The 17,125-nt window shown below is 36.4% G+C and overlaps 1 protein-coding gene across 1 annotated transcript in view; it reads right to left on the reverse strand.

The window, feature by feature from the left end:
* Positions 1-17,125, reverse strand: part of triob (trio Rho guanine nucleotide exchange factor b) — a 132,389-nt gene that overhangs the window by 77,594 nt on the left and 37,670 nt on the right. Inside the window, 2 exon segments of the mRNA XM_042740505.1 lie at positions 3,914-4,028; positions 5,177-5,251. Coding sequence (XP_042596439.1) covers positions 3,914-4,028; positions 5,177-5,251 — 190 coding nt within the window.

Consider the following 17,125-nt stretch of genomic DNA (forward strand, 5'->3'; position numbering starts at 1 on the left):
TGACAATCTTACAGAATATCTATATTTCAAATAAATGTTCAACATTTTTTTGTTCAAACTCAAAGACCATAAAACAACAGTTTCTACAGAAATATTATGCAGCTACTATTTTGATAATAATATTAAAGGAATCTTGAACACCAAATCAGCATATTAGAATGATTTGTGAAGGATCATGTGACTTATGCCATCACAGGAATAAATGACATTTAATAAATAAAATATATTATATTAGTTAATTTAAATTATAATATGTCACAATATTACTGTTTTACTGTATTTTGAACAAATAAATGCAGCCTTGGTGAACATAAGAGACTTCTTTTGAAAAACATTACAAATCTTTTGAACGGTAGTGTATGTATCAAATTTTATACACGCAAAACTGAGAAAAAGAAATTATGAACACCATTTAAATTTCAACAATAAAAACTAAATAAATAAATAAATAAGCCTGTGATTTTAAGCGCTTAGTGGTTTACATATTGTGTTACCGGTGCAATTCTGAGAGAGAGAGTGAGAGAGAGAGTATGTGTGCCTGTAAGTTTATTTACTTAAAAAACAGTGGCATCACCACCTCATTGCTACAAATTAATTAATAAACGTCAAGGGGCAGCATTGACAACAAGTTGCTCTTGAATGTTTCTGTGTTCAGCACGATCTCCAGTCTTTGTGTGCAAGTCATCTGTGCTTTTGTGTCTGCTTTAAATGAAGGCTGCATTTTGGAACTACCTGTGTATTACACAGTTTACACGCACACCTTCCAGCCAATCAGAATCAAGTATTTAGATCATGGTATAATGGTAATATTAGGAGTTAAAAACTGAATAAAAGGTATTTTATCATATTAGTCAATATTAACAAATTACAAGTATTGTGGGTATACTTCCAAAACAGTGTGTGTTTAAACATTTATCCGTGCGCAATGCCTTGCCTCATAGACTTGCATTGTAAGTGTATTAATATACACACACATATTGGGTTTGATTTCAAGAATTCATGGATGTGTTATAATTATTTTATGTGGTGCATGATGCCATGTGGGTTGGATTGAGTCAGGAACATTTCTTTAAAGTGTGAAAGAATAAAAAATCTTCTTAGGAGTGAAGAAATAGAAGAGATAAAGACATGAAAGAGTGATGGAGGACAACCAGTGTGGCCTAAAATCTGCAGTTTTAAGGCAAACAACATATCTACACCCCTGGCTATCTGATACACACTAGACACCAAAACCAACAGCAGTAAGCGTCTATACACTTCCTCACTAAACCACTTGTTTTCCTAACCAGGGGCCACACCTGGGTCTCCAGCATACTGTAATACTGAATAACTGCGTTTCCAAGCAAAGGGTCAGAAGTGCATTATTTATTTTCAAATTGCTATATTATTCTGTGCAAAAGTGGAGTATGTGTTTACAGCTGTTGAGAAGATGAAATTTAATTTCTGTATTATTCAGTTTGCCTCAAACAGAGTTATTACGGACAACAAAACAGAAGGAAAGTTTGTGAGAACCCTGCGGCAGATGATAACCTACATAAAGTTTTGAACTGTGCAGAGCTGGAGCCCTCTGGCTGAAAGCAGAGATTCACATGGAGCTGGTTGAGTTTCACTGAGTCAAATCAATGCTAACTACAGAAGGACACAGCAGGAAAAAGACAAATTGGCCATGTGATGTCTAAACAAACCAGGAGCTTAAAAACTAAACTAGGAATTGACAAGAAACTAGACTTGAAAGTTTTCTGAAGAAAATGCAAATAATACTCACTGCAATGCTTAATGATAAGGTATATGCAGCTGTTAAGCTATTCTGTGTGTTAAAGTGTGTGTAAGATAGGGGAAAGTTTAGCCACAGGCATTACTTGTATATGAATGTAGATATGAAAAGAAATTACTGTAAATTACATTAAATGAAAACTTGCTTGTGAAAATGCTTTCTTGAGCAGCAGTTTTCATTTCATTAGAAACATGCTAGTAACACACCAAAACACCCAAGCAACTGTCTCAATGCCACAGCAACCAATCCCTAACACCCTAGCAGCCAACCAGCAACTCCCTTACAACTACAGAGAGAAGAGTTTCAAAGATGGCTGCCGAGTGAAATGACTTGCCTTGAAGTGACTTTGATGGCCTAACCCTCTAAAACACCCTAGCAACAGTCTAGTAATGCCATAACAACAACTCAGTCAGAACACTCTAGCAACCACCTACCAATTCTCTAGCAATCCTCCTCTTGCATCCTCATGTTTAGTGTCACATGATCCTTCAGAAATCATTACAATATGCTGATTTGGTGCTCAAGTAACATTTCTTATTATTTTCAATGTAGAAAACAGTTGTGCTGCTTAACATGTTTGCGGAAACCATGATGCATTTTTGATGAACATAATATTCAAAACAACATAATCTGTTGTAAACAAATATTTTGTAACAACCCTAGTGAAAAATAAACAGCCGATCCTCCCTATATGCAAAGTACGCAAGCTGTGTAGGGCCCCTGAATCACCAGGGGGCCCCCTTGCTCTCAAAGATTATTTAAAGTTTTGTTTTTGAATTTGGCCTGTGGTTATGAAAACCACTTATGTAATTTCTTTTAATGCGGTTCACTGTCGCCCTTTCTACTTAAAAATCAGTAAAATCATGTAACATGAATGTCATACAGTGTCTTACTCGAAAAATAAAAAAAAAAAAAAAAAAAAAATGCATAGGGCCCCCAGAAGTCTAGGAAAATAAATATACTAAAACATTTTTGAAATAAATTTATTTCATGCTAAGTATACTACAAATGCATTTACATTTTATTTACTTAATAAAAATACCCTGCAGTTGTACATTTGGTGTACTAAACTTTTATACTTAAAGTCTGCTAAATTTGAACAACTAATTTTGTGCTTAGTGCACTTTAAATTGTGCGGAAGTAGCTCTGAAGAACAACTAAAGATATACTGAAGTATATTTGATTGTGCTAAAGCTGAACTATTGCAAGTGTACTTTAGGTACTCTTTAAATATCTTGCATTTAAAGACAATATTATTCAAAGGTCACACAGTCATCATCAATAGTGACATTTCAGGTTTAATATTAAGAAATGTGCATTGTGCACAAGTAGTTTGTTGCAGCCTAGAATCAAACTGCTGGTCTCGTCTGGCCACAGGAGAATGGCACACTATTTAGACTAACTATTTCCCTGTTTAACTATTTCCCTGTTAAGCTGCTTTGACACAATCTGCATTGTAAAAAGCACTATATAAATAACGGTGACTTGACTTGACTACTCCAAATAAAATTTAACTATCATTTTTATATCAGTATGTCTCGATTGATACGTCAGTAAATATGTAAGTAGTTCTGAACTTCACTTAGTATAAAATAAATGTATATTAAATACATAGTTTTTTTTTTTTTTTTTGTTCTAGGAATATACATTTACTGTTAACTTTGATCAATATACTGCATCCTTGCTGAAGAAAAGCCTTGATTTCTTTAAAAAATAAATAAACAAAACAAAACAAAACAAAACAAAACAAAACAAAACAAAACAAAACAAAAAACTTTGGGGTCTCCTTATCCTGATCCCATGTATTTCTAATGAATTGACTGGTTTTGCTGATTTTGTCAGGCATGATGGTGAAAAGCAAATCGTGACTGCACATTTATAGAATGGCTCATTTTAAATAAATGGCCAAAAAAAGATCAACCGCTAGTCTATCTTTCCTTGAGCAGCTAGGATGAACACAATGATGAGTGAATTGTATCTTTACAATTCAAGCAGCAGGCTGACTTCCACACCTGTGCTGCCATGGGATCAATCCCTCAACGTTTCAACTGCTTGAACCTGATCTTTTACGACTACAAATTTAGTTGCATAATAATGTTCACATTGACACACAGACAAAGACACACACACACTGCATACCTGGGAATGCCTGCAAGGTATGCAATAAGTCGTCTGAGGTCCTCCTGTCGTATTCTGTCATGGTTACTCCTGGCTGGAAATGTAAGGACTGGCCCTCCACGACGATCTCTTCCACCTGCAGGCCAAATCAACACACTATATATTTGGGTGGAACAACAACATCTGTGTCACTCAAGCATTAGTAAAATAGGGCAATGGCTAATCTTGAGAAACTCCAACTAGCCTACCTACTGTATATAGTGATGCTTCAGAACACTGTGGCCTACTTATCATAGGCAACCATGCCAAGTTGTGTTTAACTACAGTAGCTTCAGTTTTTGTCTAATACAGAATATGATGTCTCATATCATTGCTAGGGTAATATGATTGCTTCATATCGTCATATTGCAAACCAACTTCCATTATACTTTCTTTGATGAGCAGAGGTGGAAAAAGGGCAACACTGGAAATGAGTTATATCTCTACTTAGACAAGCTGAGCTGATGATGAGCAAGTTGGCCTGCCAAAGATTAAGATGTTCGTAAGCTATCTGGGTCAGCAGCCAGCTAAACACTCACTGCATTTTCCAAGCGATGCTGCTCTGCCTTTGAGCTCACATATCTGAGAGTGTTAATGACTGTCACTGCAAATAAGTTTCCTCTCGTTAATATTCATAGAAATCCGGGCCTTTGGATAAGGAGTGAACACTTCTAAATAAATGGCTTAGAATGGAGCAGGAAGCAACAGTTTCTTTTTCACTCCTTTCTTAACTATGATGGGTTTTAAAGATGTGACCATGGTTTATACATTTTGGGGTCGGCAATAGATTGAAATATTTAAAAAAATAAAAAGCCTCTTAGAGTCACCTGGGCTGAATTAATTTGATCTAAAATACAATAAAAAATAATACTATGAAATATTTTTACAATTTAAAATACCTTTATTATTATTATTTTAATTTATTTTAAAAAGTAATTTATTTCTGAGATAGCAAAGCTGAATTTTCAGCAGCCATTACTCCAGTCTTCAGTGTCACATAAATAATTAAAATAAATAATTCAATAAATCTGATTTGGTGCTGAATTAACATTTCTTATTATTATCAATATTAAAAACAGATGTGTTCCTATATATTTTTAATGAAACCATGATACATTTTTTTTCAAGAATCTTTAAGGAATATAGCTCATAACAAAAGCATCTATATTACATAGATTTTAAAAGTGTTACTTTTCTAAAAAAAATAACTTTTGTATAATATCTTACTTTTGTATATAGGCTCACCTGATAAGAATGCCACCTTTTCTTTAAGGATGGGAAGAACTTCAACAGCCTTCATGTCTTCATTTCTGTGGAACCCTGGAAGGATTCAAAAACTGGTCAATCTCCAAAGCACATGATGACAAACACATTCACACAACTTGTAAACAGGAAAAGCAACACATGATATCATTTATTCATAAGTTGATTAGCCTACTTTTGTGAAACAGCACACTAGAACTATGGCAGGTTAATAGCTAAAACATGCAGAGATTTATCGCATTCATATTTTTTTGATTTACTTCAATGTGTTTAAAATGTGTTTGATTATATGGTATGCAGTTAATAACATATTTAGTTCTGTATGTCAAGGCCTCCTGAGTCAGATACATGCCTGCTCCACCCTATCCTCATTCTCTCTCTCCGCCTACTCAACAGATGGCAAGATCTTAATTCATCAACAGATTTGCCAATGCATATAACATGCTAATGTGCACTCATTGACACCAATCTCCCTCAATACAAATAGTGTCAAAATCTTGCATTAAACCAATTCGCCAATTTAAATTTCAAACTTATTGCCCGTCTTAAGAATAACTGGGTTATAAAAAAGATCAAAATGTCAGTAAACCAGTGAACACATAAAGGTCAATCAGAATTCTCTGCTCAGGAAAAGTATTGTGTTCTGCTTTAAACATCTTGTTGAACAACTGATTAATATCGTCTATACAGGCACTTTTAACGTTTTTGAAAGAAGTCTTTTATGCTCACCAGACCGCATTTATTTGAAGAAAAAAATGCAGTAAAACAGTAACACTGTGAATTTTTATTACTCCAGTCTTCAGTGCCACATGTTCTTTCATAAATAATTCTAATATGCTGATTTGGTGCTTAAGAAACTTTTCGTCTTATAATCAGCGCAAAATATTTGTGGAAACTGTAATATATATTTTTCAAGATTCAAAAGAACCTCATTTACTTAAAATAAAAATCTTTTGTAACTGTCACTTTATTGTCCCTTTTGATCAATTTACTGCATCCTTTCTGGATAAACGTATTATTATTATTATTATTATTAATAATTGTACATATTGTACATATATAATATATATATATATATATATATATATATATATATATATATATATTACAGCATTCTGGAACTGACCCAAGGACTGCTGAAGTTCTACTGCTGGCACTTTTGGTGGTCCATACGCAAACAAATGATCTCAAAATTGCCATTGGCCTGTACAATATTTATTTAAAATATTTATTTAAAATATTGTAAGGTGGGTTTTGGGGGGTTTGTTCTTGTCATGTAATATAAATAGCCCTCATGTTGCCATTATCTCCTGTAGAGTATTGGTGTTGTAACTTGCTGTCGGTGAGTCAAGTCTGTTCAAGTCTGTTCATGCCAAGTCAAGTCTTTCTTTGTTTGTTTGGACTTTTGGATTACTTTGAATAAAAGCTGCACTTGGGTTCATCACAACTCGCCATTTTTCATTTTGGTTTAGATGAACCCTTACGTTCTCAGTTGCCTGGGGTAAAGATCATCTGGTCTCTGGAGAGATATATTGACTTTGCTTTGTTGCTAAGTGGCTCTGCATTTACTGTGGGGGTTGCTGATGAGGAGCCCTGTTATCCTCCAGTATCCTGTATCCACCACACCAGGGTATTTGCACATTACGTCAGGAGTTGTTCACGTCATGCCTACTACTCCTGATCCTCATTGCAAGATGGTTGCCATCCCAAAGTATGCTCACAAGAGGGCTGCCATTCCAATGTCTGCTCACGTTATGTCTGCTACACCAGAGCCTGCTCACGCCATGCCTGTCAAGCCAGAGTCTGCTCACGTCATGCATACCAAGCCAAGGTTTGCTTACGTCATGCCGGCCACTCAAGAGACTTCATAACATGGCCAACAATCAAGAGCCTCTTCGCAAGATGGCCGCACAATGTGCCCCAAAGGGCCTCTCCTGTCCACGAGTCTGCCTCAGAGGCCTCTCCTGTCCATGAGTCTGCCCCAGAGGTGGCGGCGTCTGCTGCAGAACCTCCAAAGGTGGCGGCGTCCGCTACAGAACCTCCAGAGGTGGAGGCATCCGCTGCTGAACCTCCAGAGGTGGAGGCGTCCGCTGCTGAACCTCCAGAGGTGGCAGCGTCCACTGCTGAACCTCCAGAGGTGGAGGCATCCGCTGCTGAACCTCCAGAGGTGGAGGCGTCCGCTGCTGAACCTCCAGAGGTGTAGTCGTCCGCTGCTGAACCTCCAGAGGTGGAGGCGTCCGCTGCTGAACCTCCAGAGGTGGAGGCGTCCGCTGCTGAACCTCCAGAGGTGGAGGCGTCCGCTGCTGAACCTCCAGAGGTGGAAGCGTCCGCTGCAGAACCTCCAGAGGTGGCAGCGTCCACTGCTGAACCTCCAGAGGTGGAGGCATCCGCTGCTGAACCTCCAGAGGTGGAAGCGTCCGCTGCAGAACCTCCAGAGGTGGAGGCGTCCGCTGCTGAACTAAGAAGGCTGTCCATGAACTCACTGCCTGTCCTGCCACGGAGGACGTTCATGAACTTACAGTCTGCCCTGCGCTCTTGAAGTAATTTTGGTGGGCTGGCCACTCCTGGGAAGGTTTACCACTGTTCCAAGTTTTCACCATTTGTGGATAATGGATAATGGATAATGGATAATGACCATGGTTCGCTGGAGTCCCAAAGCCTTAGAAATGGCTTTATAACCCTTTCCAGACTGAAACATGTCAACTATTTTGTTTCTTATCTGTTCTTGAATTTCTTTAGATTGCGGCATGATGTGTTGCTCTTTAAGCATGCTTCACTTTGTCAGACAGGTTCTTTTTAAATAATTTCTTGATTCAATGGGTCTGGCAGTAATCAGACCTGGGTGTGGCTAGGGAAATTTAACTCAGCTTTCTAAAATAATTTGGTTAATCACAGTTCTTTCATGATTTAACAGGAGGGGGCAATTAATTTTTCACGTAGGGCCAGGTACTGTAGGTTTGGACAGTTTTCTCCCTTAAAAATTACATTTATGCATTTAGCAGACTATACATTTCAGGCTATAATTTTTTTTACCTAACATGTGTTCCCGAACCCACAACCTTTTGCGCTGCTAAAGCAATGCTCTACCACTGAGCCACAGGAACACCTTAATAAATGAAATCATCATTAAAAAAACTGCATTTTGAATTTACTTGCATTATCTTTGTGTAATTTAAAAATTTGTTTGATCTGAATCATGTGACAAAAAAAAACCTTTTCACAGCACTGTATTTCACCACACTTTCAGAGCACAGCCAAATAAAACACAAATGTATAAATAAACAGGCTATACATCAACCTTAGTAGGTGTTATTCACTGTAAAATACCTATTTTTTTGTTATTGAGAGTGGAGGTTGGGTTACACAAAGGCTGGGCTGGATGGGTGAATAATAATATGAATGTCAATGGGAGGTTAATCTCCACGGGAAGCAGCAACTGCCTTTTTTTCACTAATTTTTCCTTTAAAACCACAGGAAAATATCAATACCATATCAAACCCAGCACAATCTGACTCCACACTCAATACGATGGTACAGTTAATAGGATACCACACCATAACACCTTATCAGAGAATTTTACCAAAAAAAAAAAAAAAAAAAACCTTTATAGAGTGATTACGATCACTATACTTCAGATTAGCTTATATTTTGACACAGAAGAAAATGGTGTAGAGACAATTTTCACTCAGAAATTGCTAGTAAATTTCACAATTAATTATAAAGAAACAGCTAGTTAAACATTGAATTACACAATCTTTAAAAAAAATGTAAAAACTGAAATATATTTTCTTGTATGCATACTCCAACTATTTTTGTTTTATTTACAACTTATATATACTGTATATATTACCATGTATGCTGTATATAGAATGCTAACAAGACTATTATAATGATTGCGCTCTTCTTGAAGCATACAATAAGGCAACAAGACTAAAGCCTGGTAAATATAAGCACAGTATCTGGGTCAACATATTGCTATGCAGCTTTAAAGGCCAAGCATATGCAGTGTTTGTCTGAATTTATTTATTTTCTTTCATGAAGCTGTCTCTCATATCCCAATATGGAAAGTCATCATTACTAAATACATAAACTGTGTATAAAATTATTATTCTGAATGACTTACTGAACAGTCTTACTGAAGGGCATAAATGCGCAGTGCACGTCTCCACACTGATATTGATTTCATTCGCTTTATGAGGGAGTCGGCAGAAGTCAGGCTTGATTGCCCATCATAACACATTATGTCACTAGGCTAAATTGGCCACCACTTCCTGGCTAAGTTTATGGCTCTCTGCAGGGAGATATAATGACTGGGGCATGTGCAATAGTAGTGTCCCGGGACTTCATGGGGCATGTTGTATGTGTGTGTGTGTGTGTGTGTGTGTGGGTGTGTGTGTGCGTTTTATTTCCCCCACGTCAGTGACCTCACCACAATCCAATATTCGCATAACATTTACTCTGTTTGTACGTGTGTGGGCTTGTGGGTCACTCCTTCTTCTTCTTATATCTTTACTTATGCTTCTTTAGTGACTTCATCTTATGCCAGTACCCACATAAAACGGTTACATGTGTGTATTGTGGGTATGCATTCTATTTCTGTAATTCATTTACATTTAGCTTACACATGTCAGCTGACACTCTGGCGTTTTCAGTGGCCCTGTACAACATGAACCATACAAACCTTTGCAGGTACTGAGTTAAAATGTTCTGACCTTTTATCCATCAGCAACATCAGTTTCTATGATGATGATTCATCAATAGTGGATCAGTCCTTAGGCACATATAATTATACATTACATATAACACATTTTGTCAAGTAAAAACTTAGCTTTTTGAAAATGCTGTTTTTGCGTAATGTGCACTGGTATCAGGGTGTTCAAAAATGTTTAGTCATGCAACACAATTTCTGAACATTATATCAACCAAACCATTATATATATTATATACAACCAAATTTCATTGTGTTCAGTCCACTTATGTAAAACTAAAGTTCACTTAATTTGTGTTTTGCCTACTTTAACCATTTTAGTTGCATTAACAAAAAAAAAAAAGGGGGAATTGTTGGTGTTTTAGTTCCCAGCATGCTTTGCATATAGGACTATACTAAGACAATAAATACTAGTGTTGTCAAATAATTAATCGCAATTAATGGCATACAAAATTAAAGTTTTTGTTTATATAATATGTACAGTATGTGTGTAGTGTACTATGTACAGTTATTATGTATATATAATTGCACACACATACAGTATATATGTATTTACATGTATATATTTATATTCATATAATTAATATTATATATAAATATATTTAAAGTATAAACATAACATATTTTTCTTAAATAATTACATGCATGTGTGTGTATTTATATATACATAATAATACATACATAGTACACACATATATTATAAACAAAAACTTTTATTATGGATGCAATTAATCGCTAACAATCGTTTGACAGGCCTAATAAATACTGAAATTAATCTATGTATTTTTAAGTAAAAGCAAAGATTTGTTAGTGTTTATTGTTCATTTATTTTGTACATTTACTGTAAAAGACTGTGGTTAGGATTGTTACATAAGGACTATGGTGTTAATGGGCTTCATTTATTGAACACTTTATAAAAGGTGAGTAAATAAAAAAAAAAGTAAATACTTATTTACTTTATAAATTTTACTTAACTTAAGTAGATTTACTTAATGTGTAATTTACGTGAAACATCTTAGTGCACAAACAAAAATACAGTAAATTTTACTCATTATTATAGTAATGCATTCAAGTGAACCATTTAACCATACCAAAATGTCAGCTTGTTTACTAAATAATCCACAAAACAATAAATCAACAATAAATATACTACCTCTTCCTTTTTTTTTTTTTTTTTTTTTTTTTAGTCCAAACAAGCAACAAGATTTCACAGGACACTTTGTTGATCTCTATTTTTCTGAGTTTCTTTGTAGCTCTGCCCACTGTGAAACCTTCAAAACCTGCTCTACATAACTAAAATGCCATGTTATGTTTCGCTCCCAAAGGAAAGACAAATGACTTTGACTAGGAATTTCAAATGGTAGGGCACTAAAAACCTCCACTGCACAGACATCACTATAAAAAGTAAGAAGCTTTTACAGAATCAGCATTCATTATTTACAGTATTCGCAGGGATGTTACAGAAAGTGCTGATCAGTAATAGGAGACACCACAAGCTGAGCACAATCATAATATTTAGTTGCTGCCAGTGTTCACAGCTTAAAGAGCACATGATCTGAACAAAATATATATCTAATTCTGCACAAAAGCTTGTATGGCTCAAGGAAACTTAAGCCTTTTCCCGTTATCCAAATATCCTCCAATCATATCACTCAGCAGGCAAGCTGATTTAATGACACAGTGTCTGATGTGTCCAAAAACACATGACTGTCCTCTAAGAGTCTGGAGCGGTGTTTGTTTCATACATAACAGAGTAAAAATAATAATGAGCTTTGCCAGTGCTTCCTAAATTAACTGGTCTGCCAAGCGTGAAATACAAGTTGTCAATCAACCCTGGGGTCCAGTCATGCATTATTAATGACACAACTGAATTTAAACACCATCACTGCACAGCTCAACAAAGGAAGTAATACTGGAGCTACACACAGGGAAGTGTCACACTACACTTCTAAGTAGAGCAAAGGTCTTTTATGATGCTAAGAAGTCAGCTTCTCTACCCAATAGCCAAACATTTCGACCAGGTCAATTACTCAAACAGACATGCCAAAAGTAAAAGACGCTGTTAATAGTCAGTCCACAAATAGATTTCCCAGTTGTGGACAGATGATATCCTGGTGCTGGACAAGTGTGTGAACTTGACAAGCATTCAATGGCACGGATAAAAGCAGGGCATGCAATGAATAAATGGTGTGGTGCAGTCCAGCAGTTAATTATTTCAACTGGTAAAAAGGTTAGTTGCAGTTTTTAATCCCACAATAGCTTTAAATAGTTCAAACTTTGTACATTTTGACCCTGTTTGACAGGTCATGACAGGTCATGCAAAAAAAAAAAACCCAAAAACAATTCAGTGCCATTTATGGTAATGGTGTTCTACGAGCTTGCATTTACGTGGCAATAAATACAAGTTCTAACTGATTAGTTCATTGCATATTTTTTTTTAATTATTTTATCGGTGGTGACTAATTTTGGCAGTAAGACTGACCCAAGCATTTATGTAGTCATTCTGTCCAGTTTAGGTAACCCACACAATCCACTGTAAACTAATTTAATGTACAAAAAAAAAAAAACTGTTAAACACACCAACCATTATCTGTTCCCCTGATTCAGATACAGCAGCTCAATTTACAAAACCGTGGGACTGATGATTCAAATGATTTGGCCAATTTAAGCCATAATGAAAACAAAATGATTGAGCATTGTATATTGACTGAAACTGACCACCGCGGTTGGAGTGCTTCTATATGAGAGACTTCTCATGCTCTGTGAGGTTTTGGCAAAACAAGGCAAGCAATATGGGCCTCCACTCTAATCATATACGGATGGAAACTTTTGGCTGTGTGTATGTCTGTGTGTATGTTGGCTGGTGCTAGGCTACATTTCCTTTTTTTGGCTCCTGTCTAAATATAGGCCAGCCTCAGAGGTAAGGATGTGCCACTTTCTCAGCTTTGGGGATTGTGATTAAGAAGGCCAGTCCTCGACCATGCCTCTGCGCACCAGGCCCAGTTCACATCTCAGTCCACATCAATCACGTCAAGTCAGAGACATATACCTGATGGAATGAGGTAAGACGTATTAGCAGGCAGCACATGGGGTTGGAGGTAAAGATTTAGTTTCTAGATCAGTAGACTACTTTAAGAAAATGGGGCTCATCAGTTTCCAATACATCGCTGTTGATGCAGTCTATTTAAAGTTTTAGCCAATATATCAGTCATTCATTTGTTTATTTATCAGCAAAATTATAAGCCTTGTCATTATTACTGTTAACCACCAAGTTAAAACTAATTTCTGCTACCACACATATGTAGCCCTATAACCCTGTAACAATATTTATCTCTATGGAATTGCTTACCAGTCAAGTTCACCCATTGTTTACTTGAGCAAACCAGGCAGCTGCATTCCAAACCATTTGTGTTGGGGCTAGTGTCACATTTGAATGATCTTCCTGATGACAAGGCCATCATATGTTGATCCTGCATATGCTGGATTTTGATCTAGAGAATCATCATTCAAAACATTTTGCAACTTTTTTTTTTTCAATTCGCTTAAATCTTGATTTATTAGTGGTCTAACCACACCTTCAAAAATACTGTATTTACCGACATCCAACGAAAGAGAAACCAAGTAATTTTTCATTCTAGATGTGACCACAATGTTCTAGTCACACACTATAAAGACTACTCAATCTACATCAGCATTTCAGTGTAGAGTTCAAGCTGCCATAATGCAAGCCAAATGAGTTGTCTGCCAACAATTAATTATACCTCACATTTATATTTTGGATTTTCCGTGGTTGTAAAAAAAGGCTGAGAGGGTGTCTGAGCTCACGCCAGCTCATTTCTCTCACACATCAGCGCCTACCAATACAGTCCCCACCTCACATGAGTTATGGATCCCTTGGCCCATTCTCCCATTTACAGGCTGCATTTCTCCCCCTCTCTTCTGCCTCTCCATTGGCAACCTTAACCGACCCATTCCCATCTTCGCTTTTATGGACCTTATTCGCAAGTCTTGATTGCTTGTTGTTTTACAACCAGTGAGAGCCTACAATGGCTCATACAGTCTCAACAGGGGAGCACCAGGCATGTTGAGACAGGGTTGCACAATCACATGTCCCTTAGATATGACACTGAACATTAAGGGAAAATTCCCCAGACATGAATTCAATTCATACTGCCATCCTTATGACGAATGGTCTTCATTTCCCAGAGCTGGGCAACCACTGAGAGGCTGGAATAAATTGATATCTGATCAGCATGGAAAGCCAGGCTTAATATAATAATAATAATATGCCTAATTTATATAGCACCTTTCCCAAGCTCAAGGACGCTGTACAAGGTACACCAAAGCAACAAATATTGATTACAAAGAAACGATTTCATTGGACATTTGCCCAATTCAGTTACAAATAATGTAGTTGCATATAACACAGATTATGTAGTAAAGGCAAAAATAGAAAACAAAAAATACACAATGTAAATTAGTGATAGTGTTGAACAAATAAGTTTTAAGCTTTGATTTGTATTCACTGAAAGAGGTGACTGTTCTGAGTGCCAGGGGAAGTGAATTCCAAAGTTTGGGTGCAGTAACAGAAAAAGACTTGCCGCCCATTGAAGATAGACCGAACCTAGGTACACAAAGAAGTTCAGAATTAGAATACAGGAGTGTGCAAGAAGGTATATAAGAAGAGAGTAGGTCGAAATGTAGGAGGGAGCAAGACCTTTGAGTGCCTTAAATGTGAGCAGAAGAATTGTATTGTACACGAATAGATACAGGAAACCAGTGAAGATTAAATAGAAAGGGGTGATGTGAGCAGATTTTTTTGTGAAAGTTAATAATCTGGAAGCAGAATTTTGAATGTACTGCAGACGAACGATGGAGTGAGCTGGTAAGCCAGAGAAAAGAGCATTACAATAGTCAATTCCACACCTTTTCTACTGAGGAAAGGACGAAGTTGTGCAATTCAACGTAGTTGAAAAAAAGCAGCTTTGGAGAGTTTGCTAATGTGGTCATCCAGAGTCCTTAATGAGTTTAGAATGATACCTAAGTTTCTAACACTAGCCGATGGAAAAATAGAAATAGAGTCAAGGTCAAAGCTAGAAACATCAAATTTTTTTCTATTAGAGATGGGGGACCAAATATTAAAATTTCTGTTTTACTCAAGTTCAGACTAAGAAAATTAGAATGTAGCTGATCCTTAAACTCACTGACACATGAAGATAAGGATGCCATCGAATGGGTAGAATCTGGTTGACAAGCAGTATACATCTGGATGTCATCAGCATAACAGTGGTAGTTAAAACCATGGCGACAAATTATTTGGCCAAGAGGCTGAATGTAGAGGATGAATAATAATGGTCAGAGAACTGAGCCCTGTGGAACTCCCTGTTTGAGCAAGACAGTGGGAGATTTGGAATTGTGCAGTGAGATGAAGTATCGCCTATCTGTGAGGTATCAGGAGAAATGCAGAACCTGAGATGCCAACCTCTGCAAGGCGAGAGAGTAATATCTTATGACAAATATTATCAAATGCTGAGCTGAGGTCAAGTAATAAAATAATCAATAAACTGCCTGAATCACCAGAAAGTAATAGATCTTTGACAACCTTTACTAAAGCAGTTTCCGTACTGTGCCGTGAGCGAAAACCAGACTGAAAAATATCAAAGAGATTGTTGTGAGCTAGAAATGACTGCAGCTGAGAGGCAACAGTCTTTTCCATGATTTTAGATACAAATGGCAGGTTAGAGATTTGACGGTAGTTGGATAGATTTACAGGTTCCATATTCATTTTTTTTTTTTTTTTTGAGAATAGGAATAACAGCTGCAGTCTTGAGTGAGATAGGAACAGTGGAAGAAATGAAAGACATGTTGATGAGGTGTGAGATTGGGGCAGAAAAAACAGGGATACATTGTTTCAGGAGAAAAGTAGGTGCAGGGTCTAATTGACTTGAAGAGGAATTCGATTTTTGTATTACATCAGCAATTAGAGATGGATTTGTTAAGGTAAAGGTAGTCAATGATTGGGTAGACTGAGTTTAGAAAAACAAGAAACAATTCTGTTGCTGCAGAAACAAGTCACACAGACCGTAGAGTATTCTGATTCACATTTGTTGACTGAAAGGAAATCAATTGGAGCGGTGTGAAGTAATGTTGATGTGTCCAAGTTAGTCTGAGTCAAACCCAAAATATTGGAAAAACTACAAGAGAGCTCCACATGGGTTTGCAAATAAAACAAAGTCACCTTTTACTTTTGTAACAAAACAGTTCTACCTCATTAATCCAGAGCTTCACTTCTAGAATAATGTCCTCTTATGCCTCTGTGATTTTACTATAAAATTTTACCATATGTCAGTCTCTACAAATTACATTTCCCAATGCAATCTTAATGCATTCAAATCCAATGACTGGTAAATGGCAATGTGTCTGAATAGTGTCAATCCTGAACCCGTATACATTGCCAGGATCTTGAATTAAAAGTCCTCAAAACTGCATATATTTTATTTGCTCTCTGAGATTTGAGGAGACAAATGCCAAAATGTTAAAGTGAAAGAGCTACTGATATCATTTAAATTTTTTGTTATTTATTGCACTTTTATTAATAGAAAACATACTACTTAAAAGCATAAAAACAATAATGTAAATACAGTAGGTAAAGAAAAAACTTTTACATTATTTTGAATGAAAAGACTCATATTCTTTAGAATTAACAAGGAAAGAAACTGTTCCAATACAACACCTTGGCTTTTTACACATACAAACATTCAGGAATAGTTACACAAGAGACCATAGAATATACACCACATCTATGCATGATAAAAAACAGAAATAGCCTTATAAATAAATATATACCAATAACTAAGTTGTATACATATATAAAGTAGAGACCAACCAAGTTTGCAATACTATATGAAAAACCTAGAAATAAATTTTAATGGCCCATAGACAACATGTCAACACGAGAAATAAATAAAGTGTGCATATGTGTTGATGTCCCTCATCAATTCAGTCTTTAAAGGAACAAAAGTCTGAATTCCTACTCTACAATAACAAAGGTCTCGTTGGATGATTTTAGGGAGTAAGCAACTTTCATACTTCCATCTCTACTTTAACAAATCACATTTATCAAATTTTAAACAGAAGAATACCTGAGAGTGGGATGAGTCTCAATCCCGCTTGAGCATATTGCCAACAGTGGCTATTCACAACGGTTCCCATTTTACAGGCAT

Source organism: Cyprinus carpio, chromosome B16, assembly GCF_018340385.1.
Source record: "Cyprinus carpio isolate SPL01 chromosome B16, ASM1834038v1, whole genome shotgun sequence".
Lineage (NCBI taxonomy): Eukaryota > Metazoa > Chordata > Actinopteri > Cypriniformes > Cyprinidae > Cyprinus > Cyprinus carpio.